General features: G+C 43.2%; 1 protein-coding gene across 1 annotated transcript in view; it reads left to right on the forward strand.

The window, feature by feature from the left end:
• The window catches only part of ptprq (protein tyrosine phosphatase receptor type Q), a gene marked incomplete at both ends in the record, with an annotated part of 179162 nt that overhangs the window by 64018 nt on the left and 101803 nt on the right, over nucleotides 1–13341 (forward strand). The window contains 7 exon segments of the mRNA XM_084335232.1: nucleotides 2189–2417; nucleotides 3053–3181; nucleotides 6443–6589; nucleotides 6957–7120; nucleotides 8895–9522; nucleotides 12138–12299; nucleotides 13099–13278. Coding sequence (XP_084191358.1) covers nucleotides 2189–2417; nucleotides 3053–3181; nucleotides 6443–6589; nucleotides 6957–7120; nucleotides 8895–9522; nucleotides 12138–12299; nucleotides 13099–13278 — 1639 coding nt within the window.

Consider the following 13341-nt stretch of genomic DNA (forward strand, 5'->3'; position numbering starts at 1 on the left):
GTCCTCTCTCTCTCTTGCTCTTACATCCACCCCCCCCCCTGGTAAATCAATAATAGAAAAGCATTCCATCACTCTTGCAATATTAAGAATGTACTCTAACCAACTAAAGTGCAACGCATTCCAGCCATTTAAACATGAATGCTTTGTGTGCGTGCTTTTTCCTATATGTATATATCTGGACAACATGCACTTGCGTTGGTCTACACATCTTGACATGTATTTGTGTTCATCTACATATCTTGACAATATATATTTGTGTTGGCCTACATACAGGTATCTTGACAATATATATTTGTGTTGGCCTACATACAGTATCTTGACAATATATATTTGTGTTGACATACATATCTTAACACATGTACTTGTGTTGACCTACATATCTTAACAACATGTACTTGTGTTGACCTACATATCTTAACATGTACTTGTGTTGACCTACATATCTTAACATGTACTTGTGTTGACCTACATATCTTAACATGTACTTGTGTTGACCTACATATCTTAACAACATGTACTTGTGTCGACCTACATATCTTAACAACATGTACTTGTGTTGACCTACATATCTTAACAACATGTACTTGTGTCGACATACATATCTTAACATGTACTTGTGTTGACCTACATATCTTAACAACATGTACTTGTGTTGACCTACATATCTTAACATGTACTTGTGTTGACCTACATATCTTAACAACATGTACTTGTGTTGACATACATATCTTAACAACATGTACTTGTGTTGACCTACATATCTTAACAACATGTACTTGTGTTGACCTACATATCTTAACATGTACATGTGTTGACATACATATCTTAACATGTACTTGTGTTGACCTACATATCTTAACAACATGTACTTGTGTTGACATACATATCTTAACAACATGTACTTGTGTTGACATACATATCTTAACAACATGTACTTGTGTTGACCTACATATCTTAACATGTACTTGTGTTGACATACATATCTTAACATGTACTTGTGTTGACCTACATATCTTAACAACATGTACTTGTGTTGACCTACATATCTTAACAACATGTACTTGTGTTGACCTACATATCTTAACATGTACTTGTGTTGACCTACATATCTTAACAACATGTACATGTGTTGACCTACATATCTTAACAACATGTACTTGTGTTGACATACATATCTTAACAACATGTACTTGTGTTGACCTACATATCTTAACATGTACTTGTGTTGACCTACATATCTTAACAACATGTACTTGTGTTGACCTACATATCTTAACAACATGTACTTGTGTTGACATACATATCTTAACAACATGTACTTGTGTTGACCTACATATCTTAACAACATGTACTTGTGTTGACATACATATCTTAACAACATGTACTTGTGTTGACATACATATCTTAACAACATGTACTTGTGTTGACCTACATATCTTAACATGTACTTGTGTTGACCTACATATCTTAACAACATGTACATGTGTTGACCTACATATCTTAACAACATGTACTTGTGTTGACATACATATCTTAACAACATGTACTTGTGTTGACCTACATATCTTAACATGTACTTGTGTTGACCTACATATCTTAACAACATGTACTTGTGTTGACCTACATATCTTAACAACATGTACTTGTGTTGACATACATATCTTAACAACATGTACTTGTGTTGACCTACATATCTTAACAACATGTACTTGTGTTGACATACATATCTTAACAACATGTACTTGTGTTGACATACATATCTTAACAACATGTACTTGTGTTGACCTACATATCTTAACATGTACTTGTGTTGACATACATATCTTAACATGTACTTGTGTTGACCTACATATCTTAACGTGTACTTGTGTTGACCTACATATCTTAACAACATGTACTTGTGTTGACCTACATATCTTAACAACATGTACTTGTGTTGACATACATATCTTAACAACATGTACTTGTGTTGACCTACATATCTTAACAACATGTACTTGTGTTGACCTACATATCTTAACATGTACTTGTGTTGACCTACATATCTTAACAACATGTACTTGTGTTGACCTACATATCTTAACATGTACTTGTGTTGACCTACATATCTTAACATGTACTTGTGTTGACCTACATATCTTAACATGTACTTGTGTCGACCTACATATCTTGCTGCGTCTGCCTTCAGGATGCTGCTGACATCTTCTCTCGCGGGACCCCCAGTCCGTCAGAGGTCACGGCGTCGTCTCCCCCCATCACCCTCTCCGCCGTGCCCCCTGCGTCGTCCTGGAGCGTGCCCATCTCGGTGGGGGTGGACCAGCTACGCCCTTACACCGCCTACGTGTTCGAGGTGTCCGCCTTCACCTCGGATGGAGAGGGACAGATAGCGTCGACTATGGTCCGCATGCCCGAATCAGGTAGCCCTCCGAGTGTGGAGAGGTAGAGGGACAGATCTGGTCGTTTTAGATTCATTTGGGTTTAAATGAATTAAAAAAGGAAGTCTTGGCTTCAGTAAATGTTTATAGTGAACACCGCTTGGTATCTCAATATATGTATATATACAAGCCCAGCAGTTCGTGGCACACGTCTCCTTCTGTAATTTTTCTGATTTTTACAGATTATTAAAGTACAGAATGTAAGCTTTCAAATATGAAAATATTTGAAGAAGATATGCTTATTTGAATCTAGTTAAACCTCAAGTCTCAGAGCAGAGAAAACTGAGAAAATCCAATCTAAAGTTTGTCTGCATTACTAGGTGCTAGGTGTCACAAACGGCCTTTTTTAAACAAAAGTCTTTACTATTTAGAGATACTATAACTGTTAGCTATTACAGTAAATATTCAATGATCTGTGATAAAAAAAAAATGCAATACACTTCAGCAGTGATTCAGTTATTGGCTGATGTGTTAAATATCCTCTCAATGACTGTGTGTGTGTGTGTGTGTGTGTGTGTGTGTGTGTGTGTGTGTGTGTGTGTGTGTGTGTGTGTGTGTGTGTGTGTGTGTGTGTGTGTGTGTGTGTGTGTGTGTGTGTGTGTGTTCGCGTGCTACAGCCCCAGAGGACCCTCCTCAGAACCTGTCCATATGGAATGTGACATCTAAGACCATCTCCATGTCCTGGGACCCTCCTGCCATCGTCACAGGAAGATTCACCTACGTCGTATACCTCCACGGACCCACAGGTTCATTATTACACTTTCATATATACTGTACACACACCCACGTCATATAGGTTCATTCATTAATGACAGTCCTACAGGGTCATTAATATACATTCATATATACTGTACACACACCCACGTCATATAGGTTCATTCATTAATGACAGTCCTACAGGGTAGGGTCATTAATATACATTAATATATACTGTACACACACACCTACATCATCTCCATCCACGGACCCATAGGTTCATTAATATACATCAAAATATACACACACACCTTCATCAAATTCAGGCATCATAGCAGCATGAGGGAGGGGGGAGGGGGTACAGGTATCGGCAGGGTAATAGTAGAAAGACATAAATATAGGCAATAAAATGAGATCTGAATAAAGAAATATGAGAAAAAATAAACAGTGTAAACAATATAATGAACTCCGAATATACAAATATGAGAGAAATAAACAAAACAAAGGTTCATATGAGGGTCTGGATATATACGTTACAATAAATATGAGTACGATTAAAAATAAACAGCATACAATATATCTCCACGTCCCTGCAGGTTCATTAATATGCATTAATATACACATAGGCATACACACACACACACACACACACACACACACACACACACACACACACACACACACACATACAATACACGCGCACACACACACACACACACACACACATACAATACACGCGCACACACACATACACATTCACACGCACGCGCGCACACACACACACACTTAGTGGAATGTGTAATGTGAATGATTCCACATGGTAATAGCCCCTTGGTGTAAACCCACTACTAAATAAATAAGAAATACCCTTTGCTTAATATGGTGCTAGTGAGAGGAGGGTTTGTGGTTGAAGACGGTCCCAGAGGGCAGGTGGTAACTCAGAGTGGAGGCTAGTAGCATGAGACCATCATATATAAATGTATCAACTCACGTCTTCTGGTTGGGTACGACCACTGCCACGGAATCTGTACAAAGCTACGGCCTCATTTATAGAGTATAAAATATGAACGACGCAGATGTAAAACTGCTTGAGGAAATGTGTTTTTTTTTTGCCATTTTCTTTCTGCCATGTTTATGTTTATGTCTATCTATGTCTATCTATCATGTTTAAACCAGGTGTAGGTCCTCACGGCCACAGGGTGTTTAAACCAGGTGTAGGTCCTCACGGACACAGGGTGTTTAAACCAGGTGTAGGTCCTCACGGCCACAGGGTGTTTAAACCAGGTGTAGGTCCTCACGGACACAGGGTGTTTAAACCAGGTGTAGGTCCTCACGGACACAGGGTGTTTAAACCAGGTGTAGGTCCTCACGGCCACAGGGTGTTTAAACCAGGTGTAGGTCCTCACGGCCACAGGGTGTTTAAACCAGGTGTAGGTCCTCACGGACACAGGGTGTTTAAACCAGGTGTAGGTCCTCACGGCCACAGGGTGTTTAAACCAGGTGTAGGTCCTCACGGCCACAGGGTGTTTAAACCAGGTGTAGGTCCTCACGGACACAGGGTGTTTAAACCAGGTGTAGGTCCTCACGGCCACAGGGTGTTTAAACCAGGTGAAGGTCCTCACGGCCACAGGGTGTTTAAACCAGGTGTAGGTCCTCACGGACACAGGGTGTTTAAACCAGGTGTAGGTCCTCACGGACACAGGGTGTTTAAACCAGGTGTAGGTCCTCACGGCCACAGGGTGATCATCCATAGTGCAGCTTTAAAGGTCCCCTATAAGCGCTCTGAGATTCCTAATGTAAGGCGCTATATAAAATAAATTTATTATTATTATTATTATTATCTTATAAATGGCATTTTCCAGTGGTTAGCATTGTTTTCTGGCAATGTGCGGTTGTACCAACACTGACTAGATGTGAAATCTCTACCCAGTCCCGTTTCTTCAGTTCAGCTGAGACAACCCCCCCCCCCCCCCCCCCCCCTCACTGAAACGAGCCATTCTGACTCGACTCGCTCGCTGACGTGAATAGGCGCTGATCTGCCACTGCCCGCCCACAATCAACTGTGATACGTTTATATGAGCAGCGAGTGAAAAGAATGCAGAGGCGGTTTCGACAGCAGAGACCTTCAGCTATTTCACTCTCAGCACTTCTCAAAAGTGGTGACAACATAGCTTCAGAGTGCTTATAAATCCCAGCTTCACCCCCCTGCGCTGTTTCTATGTGCAGTGAAAACTTCAATGCTTATAAATACTCTCACTCTCTCTCTCGTATCTGCTAGTGCAGGTGGGTGACTGTCACTCAAAGCGCATTGTGAGTATGGGCGGAGCCCAGCCAAAAACAGCTTGGACACAGGAAAATTACCTGATCTCCAGATAGAATATTTGATTAGTTCTACTTTGGGTTTAGGAGTAGTTTCACAGGCTCTAGCTTTATGAAAATAGAGAACTGTGTAACTTTTGAATTCCTAGTAAAGGTAAAGGATGGGCAAAACTCACAAAATTGCTATTTGATAGTCACTGGGAACTATTTGCTTGTCACTGGGAACTATTCGAATAGTAACCGGATTCCCCCCCACACACCCACATTAAAGGAACACGCCAACATTTGGGGAAATTAGCTTACCGTCTTCTCCAGAAAGAGACAAGAAGATAGATACCAGTTTTCTCTCTGTGCGTTCAGTAGAAAGCTATCTGGCTGCACGTTAGCCTAGCTTAGCACAATGCATGGAAGCGGACATGGCCGGTTAGCCTAGGCATTGTCCAACTAACACCTCTCCCGAAGGCTAACCGGCCATGTCCGCTTCCATTCATTGTGCTAAGCTAGGCTAACATGCAGCCAGATAGCTTTCTACTGAACACACAGAGAGGAAACTGGTATCTATCTTCTTGTCTCTCAATTCAATTCAAATGGCTTTATTGGCATGACGTACTTCTACATGTTGCCTCTCTGGAGAAGACGGTAAGCTAATTTCCCAAAATGTTGGCGTGTTCTTTTAACATGTGATTTTGTTTAATAGCAAACTTGAGATAATCAAGTGAGCTAGCTGGCTGCTGTCATTGCCAACAGCTAGATATTTGCGAGTTCAGCGGTGTAACAGTTAATAGGGTCCCTCTCAATACACTAAAACAAGGGAAATATAATCTTTTGAGACAAAACAATATTTGCGTAAATTATTAAATTTGAACAACTATTCGAAAACCGTTTGTCCATTCCTAAAATAAGGCATAAATAACTGAACGAAATTAAATATGTAATTTCTTCCCCCCAACAACAGCATACTATGTTTTAATGTAAGTCCTTCTTTTGCCCAGGCTACATGTATGAAAACGGCACGACAGACCTGAGGTATGCGTACGCTGGTCTGTCTCCCTACACCAGATACACCGTGGTGGTCAGAGCCAAGTCAGCTGGAGAAGTGGGTCCAGAGGTGCAGGCTGATGTTCTCACACCTGCCCAAGGTAAGAGGACGCTCACACAGAAACACACAGTCAGGTGAGGCCCATTCACATTATGGACATATAGGCTGAGGTAATAGAAACACATGTGCTCTGCTGTGTATAATGCATGTTCTGTTTTGTGGTGTGTGCGTGTGCGTGTGTGTGTGCGTGTGTGCGTGTGCGTGCGTGTCTGTCTGTCTGTCTGTCTGTCTGTCTGTCTGTCTGTCTGTCTGTCTGTCTGTCTGTCTGTCTGTCTGTCTGTCTGTCTGTCTGTCTGTCTGTCTGTCTGTCTGTCTGTCTGTCTGTCTGTCTGTCTGTCTGTCTGTGTGTGTGTGTGTGCGTGTGCGTGTGCGCGTGTGCGTGCGTGTGTGTGTGTGTGTGTCTACAGCCCCCAGTGCAGTACTGGACCTGCAGGCGGTAGCTGAAGACTCAGTGTCTATCCTTGTCAGCTGGAGAAGTCCTGCTCAGCCCAACGGCCCCATCGTTCTGTACAGACTGCAGGTCCTGGCTGGAAATACACTGCTGCAGGACATCACTCTGACTGGAGAACTGGTAGGCCTGTCTGGTGCTAGATTCAAGATTCAAGAGATTCAAGAAGGTGTATTCATCACATACATACCAGGGCATACAGTGAAATGGCTGGTCATGCCCGCTTTGATTGTGCAAGAATACAATAGTAAATACTAGTAATAAAATAAGTAGAATAAACATGATAAAATAGACATCTTAATAATTCCTGAGATAATTGCAATACAATGTTGAGCTACTACTTAAAGGCACTGGGTCTTATGTACACTACTATACAATATACAGTTTTACTTCTATGTCCCTATGCTATACTTGCTATTACTAACTATACTATGCAATAATCACAACAAGTTATTTTCTTAAAGTGTCCTTTTTTCCCTTCCTTTAAAGTGTCCTTTTCTTGTGTGTTTAAAGTGACCTGATGGTGTGGGCGAGTGCCGAATGTGTGTTGTGTGTGTGTTCATGTGTGCTTGTGTTTGGAGAGATAAGTGTTCAGTGTTCTGATGGCCTGAGGGAAGAAGCTGAGCCTTAGTCTCTCTGTTCTTGCTGCGTATATGCGGAGGCACTTGCCTGACCGCAGCAGCTTGAAAAGGCTGTTGTTGGGGTGGTGAGGGTCTTTCATTATTCTGCAGGCTCTGGATTTGCACCTCCTGTTGTATAAGTCCTGCAGGGGTGGTAGTGCAATACCCGTAGTACGCTCTGCTGAGAGCACCACTCTCTGTAGGGCCTTCCTGTCCTGGGCTGTGCTGTTTCCAAACCAGGCAATGATGTTCCCAGTCTGAATGCTCTCTACAGCCCCGGAATAGAAGTAGTGGAGTATCTTCCCAGATACTCTGAACTTCCTTAATTGTCTACAATAGCCCCATTTATCCACAGTGGCTTGTGTGTCCCCTGCTGTATTCTCCTAAAATCCACGATCAGCTCCTTGGTTTTACCAATGTTCAGGAGTAGGCTGTTATCCCGGCACCAGCATGCCAGTACAACAACCTCCTCCCGGTAGTTATTCTCGTCATTGTTAGAGATCAGCCCCACCACCACCGTGTCGTCCGCAAACTTCACTATGTGTGTACAGCAAATACAGCAGGGGGCTGAGAACACAGCCCTGGGGGGACCCGATGCTCAGGGTGATAGGGTTGGAGGTATGTCCCCCCACTCTGACCGCCTGGGGCCTGTCACTCAGAAAGTCCAGGATCCAGGCGCTCAGGGCGGAGTTCAGACCCAGACCAATCAACTTGTCAACCAGTCTGGTGGGGACTATGGTGTTGAAAGCTGAACTATAGTCAATGAACAGCAATCTCACATAGCCCCCCTTCTGGCTGTCAAGGTGAGAAAGGGTGTTGTGCAGTACCTGGCAGACCGGGTCATCAGTGGACCTGTTTGTCCTGTATGTAAACTGCAATGGGTCCATGGTACTAGGGAGGGAGGCACAGATGTAATCCTTGACAAGCCTCTCAAAGTATTTCATGACCACAGAGGTGAGTGCCACCGGTCTGTAGTAATTTAGGCCTTAGGAGTTTTTTGGTACAGGGATTATAGTGGACACCTTGAAGCAGGCAGGGACCACAGACTCTGCCAGGGATAGGTTGAATTGCTATAGCTCTGACTGAGAACTGGTAGGCCTGTCTGGGTCTATAGCTCTGACTGAGAACTGGTAGGCCTGTCTGGGTCTATAGCTCTGACTGGAGAACTGGTAGGCCTGTCTGGGTCTATAGCTCTGACTGGAGAACTGGTAGGTCTGTCCAGAGCATTATATTACACAGGTCTGGCTCACAGGAATGTGTCTCTCCTCTCTCCCCAGAATCTGAACGAGACCGATTTCTCCGCTAACGGTACGTTTCCCCCTGATCTCTCCGACGGCTCCCAGCGGCGTAAGAGATCGGCTGACTTCAGCCAGACCACCTCCCCGCCGGCCTTCACCGCCTCTCTCTCTGACCGCAAGCTGTTCACCGGCATAACCGCTTCTAGCCTCGCATCCTCCAGCGCCACCAGCTCCGACCCCAGCACTAACCCTGACCCCGACTCTGACCCCAGCACTAACACTGACCCCAACCCCAGCACTAACACTGACCCTAACCTTGACCCCAGCTTGACTTCTGACCCCGTAACCACCGACGGCCTCAGCACCAGCGGAACCAGTCTAACCAGCATGGCCTCCGAGACGGATCTCACCTCCGCCACCGCGCTAAACGTCAATCCTTCCGTCTCTGCGACCTCCGACCTCCCCCTGACCTCTGCGCCGACTGCCACACCCCCGCCCTGGCTGACCCACCAGTCACAGACGGAGGACACCACCTCTGACCCCACTCTGACCCCTGACCCCGCCACTCTGACCCAGAGTCCCACCCCGCCCCGCTTCTCCACCCGCTCTGCTGGATTCACAGCGCAGGGTTTCTCCACGCGCATGGCAGTCTCTGGCACGCCAGGAGGTAGAGCGCTCACTCACACACACTAACCTCACTGAGCCACGAAGCATCCACCTGCTTTTACGTTGCTTCACTGCATGTGTTCATGAGAAAATGGAATTTACATAAATGTGAAAAATATATGTTTTTCTTTTTTTCTATCTCGGAAAGCTTCTTAGCCAAGTCCCAATCAAAGCACCCTTAACACATTGGGCGCCATGCATTGTGCCCATCATTATGCCCTCTCTGCCACCGCTGTAAGCCTATGGAGATGTTTACCTTCTTTGCAGGGCTATAACTTTTTAAATATTATAGCTACGTATATCTGCATTACTATGGCCCATTCAACATTGGGTATCTATCGTTCCGGATGTGGGAACGTTATATTTTTTCATTCATACATTGTTGTGTTAATACCGTCGAGAATATAAGTATGTTTTTAAGCTTTTCTGCTGTAATTCCAAAAACGCTAGTTATAGGCCCTGAAGCAGATTATCGATTGGCGTTTCTTTCCTATACACGCTATATTAAAAAATTCAAATGTATATGATCGGTATACATTATGCTTCTCATGCGTGAAGGAAAGGGGGGGGGTGTTTATAATTCCTTGATCGTCAGTAAAGGCTTTATTTAGTATGGGTTGATATATTGATCAGACTGATTGCAAACAAAGAAATGGACAATCAAGCTGAAAGTAACGTTAGTTTCCTCTTACCGTTCGCCGATAAGACTGGAGGAAAAATATCCCAATTATTTGACGTCGATCTGCTAGATCCATTTCCAGTTTGTATGACGCAATAAATGCCAAAATCATATAGATCAGGGGTGTCAAACTCATTTTCACAGAGGGCCACATCAGCATTATGGTTGCCCTCAAAGGGCCAAAGACTGTATAAATGTTATTGTAATGTAAAATAAATGTAGCTACACATTTACATATTGTTAAACATGTTGTTTCTGTATTTATTACTTATTCAAGTTATACATATTGCATATGCATATGCATTTGCATAAATGTAAAAATATATGTTAGCTTATGTTATTTTAACAAATAATTTTAGTTTATCAGAACCCCATATTACTCCATCAATCAATGATTAAACCATTCAAGTAAATAACAAAGAAGAATATCATCAAATACAAGCTATGACATTAAGTTTGTTCAAAACCTTTTTGTCACAGTCAAGAGGGGCAGAACTAACAACTGTGAGCTGCAAAGAACACGTGGGACAGATGTAGCAGATGTTACAAAAACAAATGGCTGCACACAACCTTGCAGAGGCCATACATCCAACTAATAGTTAATTAAAGATAGTTTAATTAACTTTAATTAACAGATTGCAGAATGGGTACAGTACAGTACAGCTCAATACACACAATTGTTAAGGGGATGCAGACCAGAGAAAGACTTTCGACTTGTTTACATCAGGGTCCCCCCATTTTCAATTCGTAATGAAATTGCTATTATGTGTCTGCATGAACACACAACTGTAACTGTACTCAAAAATAACAAAATAAGGGTTGTCTCAGTTCACAACTATATTGGTCAAGTTTTGGGTGGGACTTGTTTGCGTCCCTACAGCTTCTTATTCAATTGAGCGAGATGCTCGGTTATGTCACACAGCCAGTTTGCATCTGACAGTTCAGACAATATTTCTTCAACCCTTTGTTACCTATTCCGCCTGGATCTTTTTTGTATTTTGGGCTGTGAAATTGTCAAAGAATGTCTGAGGAGTAAGTGCTTTTGGCTTTTTTCCTTTGTTACTTCATCAATACCTCAGATGTTCAACATACATGTATGTGTAAGAATGTGTAATAACTAAGGCTGTCAAAGTTAAAGCTTTATTAACGTATTAACCCACAATTATTTTAACACTGCTATTTTTTAACCCAATATTAATGTAAAAAAAAAAATTTTTTTACCTGAGCTCTTGGGGGGCCACATCAAATGACGTGGCGGGCCGCATTTGGCCCGCGGGCCGTGAGTTTGACACCTATGATATAGATTATTGCGTTTAGAAAGCGATCCAAATGCACTCAAGTGTGTATATTGATCCACGCCACAATATATCTCTGGCGGAGGAATTTCCTCAATGCACCGATCGCCACTTCCGGTTTGGCGTGAGTGTAACTCGCCCGACCATCCACCAGGCGGCGGTATTGAGGCGTTGCAATATCAGAACAGGGTCCGGCTGCGATCCGGAGGGAGGCTGGATGAATTATAAATGCCATGGCGAAAAAATGAAATATTGATCCCAAACACGTGATACACCGTTGTTGGCATTCAACGAATGGCGGGCAATAACGATTTACGCCGTTCTTGGCGCACAATGTGTTAAGTGGCCCATTTGCTGGGAAGCATATTTTTTAGCTGATGACCTGCTTTAGCTAGCTTGTTTCAGTGCCCGTCTACACAGATGACACTAAAAGAGACAATCGAGAACAGCAGCATCTCAAAGAAAAGAGAGTGAAATCTGATCCATGTTCCATCAGCGATCCCTCCTCCATAATTGTATATCTGTATTTCAGTATATACAGTATGGCAGTACAATACACATCAGCAGTGATTTAGTTACTGGCTGATATGTTAAATATCCTCTCAATGAGTGTGTGTGTGTGTGTGTGTCCATGCGTTCCAGGTGTGTTGATGAGAGAGGAGGTGGTGGACGTCCTGTCTGACGAGCTGTCCTACCTGGTGTCTGACCTGAGCCCCTTCACTGAGTACACCTTCAGGGTGACGGCTGCCACCGCCATGGGGGAGGGTCCCGCCGTGCACATCAAGGAGAAGACACGGGAACAGGGTGGGGTGATAGTCATAGTAGAACTACCCCTAGAACCCACAGAGCATCATGAGGAAACAATATAATTTAAACATTCAATTGGACGGGTGTTCCAATGTTGGTCATTTGACACACACGCAGAAACACACAAAAGGGGGGATTCTTATAGTTATCCCACTAGTATCGGAGAATGATGAGATAGGGCGGAAAACACAAGAACACTGAATAAATAGAAATAAAAGCTACTGAAAGCACCAAACGCCAGGAACAAAGAAATGGGGGGGAAATCCAAAACAACCATCACTGCCTAGCAGTTGAAGAGAAACAGGAAATCAAAAGCACTTCATTTTAAACTTTAAACTCAAAAGGCAACTGAGGTTTCCCTCATTTATAGCCACGTTGAGTGGAGAGGGAGAGAAAAACCTAGAAACAGGACGCAAGAACACTCTCTACTACTGAGGGACAACATGAAATGAGCAAAGTATCTGAACACAGTAAATCAAGCCACAGTAAATTAAAGGCACTGCACACCTGACAATCAGGTACCAATCAAGCCCACACACCTGCCATGCCACATGGCAATTAACTGGTGTCTGGTGATTGACAGCTCATAAGAGAAAACCCAAAAGAAACCCATAGCACACAGGAATAAACTAGAACCAAACCCACATAGACAGCAGTCCACCACAGAAATAATAGATTTTAGTCATTTTAATTTCAGTGAGATGGATTGGATTTAACAGAGAGAGCATCAAATATCTTTGTATTTATGCTGTATATGACTTTTTTTGAATATAGGTTTATTTTCTGTATCCTACAGTCCCCAGCTCTGTGGTAGGCGTGTCTTATCAAAACATTACCTCCACTTCCATCCTGGTGAGCTGGGATCCGCCCCTCAACCCCAACGGACGAATCACACACTACACTGTCTACGGCCTCAAGCTGCACAACAACCAGGCCCTACAGAGGACCACATCTGACACTAGCATCCTGCTCACAGGTGGTGCCTGTCTGTCTGTCTGTCTGTCTGTCTGTCTGTCTGTCTGTCTGTCTGTCTGTCTGT

This window comes from Notolepis coatsorum (genome assembly GCF_963971535.1).
Source record: "Notolepis coatsorum genome assembly, chromosome: 18".
NCBI classification, from domain to species: Eukaryota; Metazoa; Chordata; class Actinopteri; order Aulopiformes; family Paralepididae; genus Notolepis; species Notolepis coatsorum.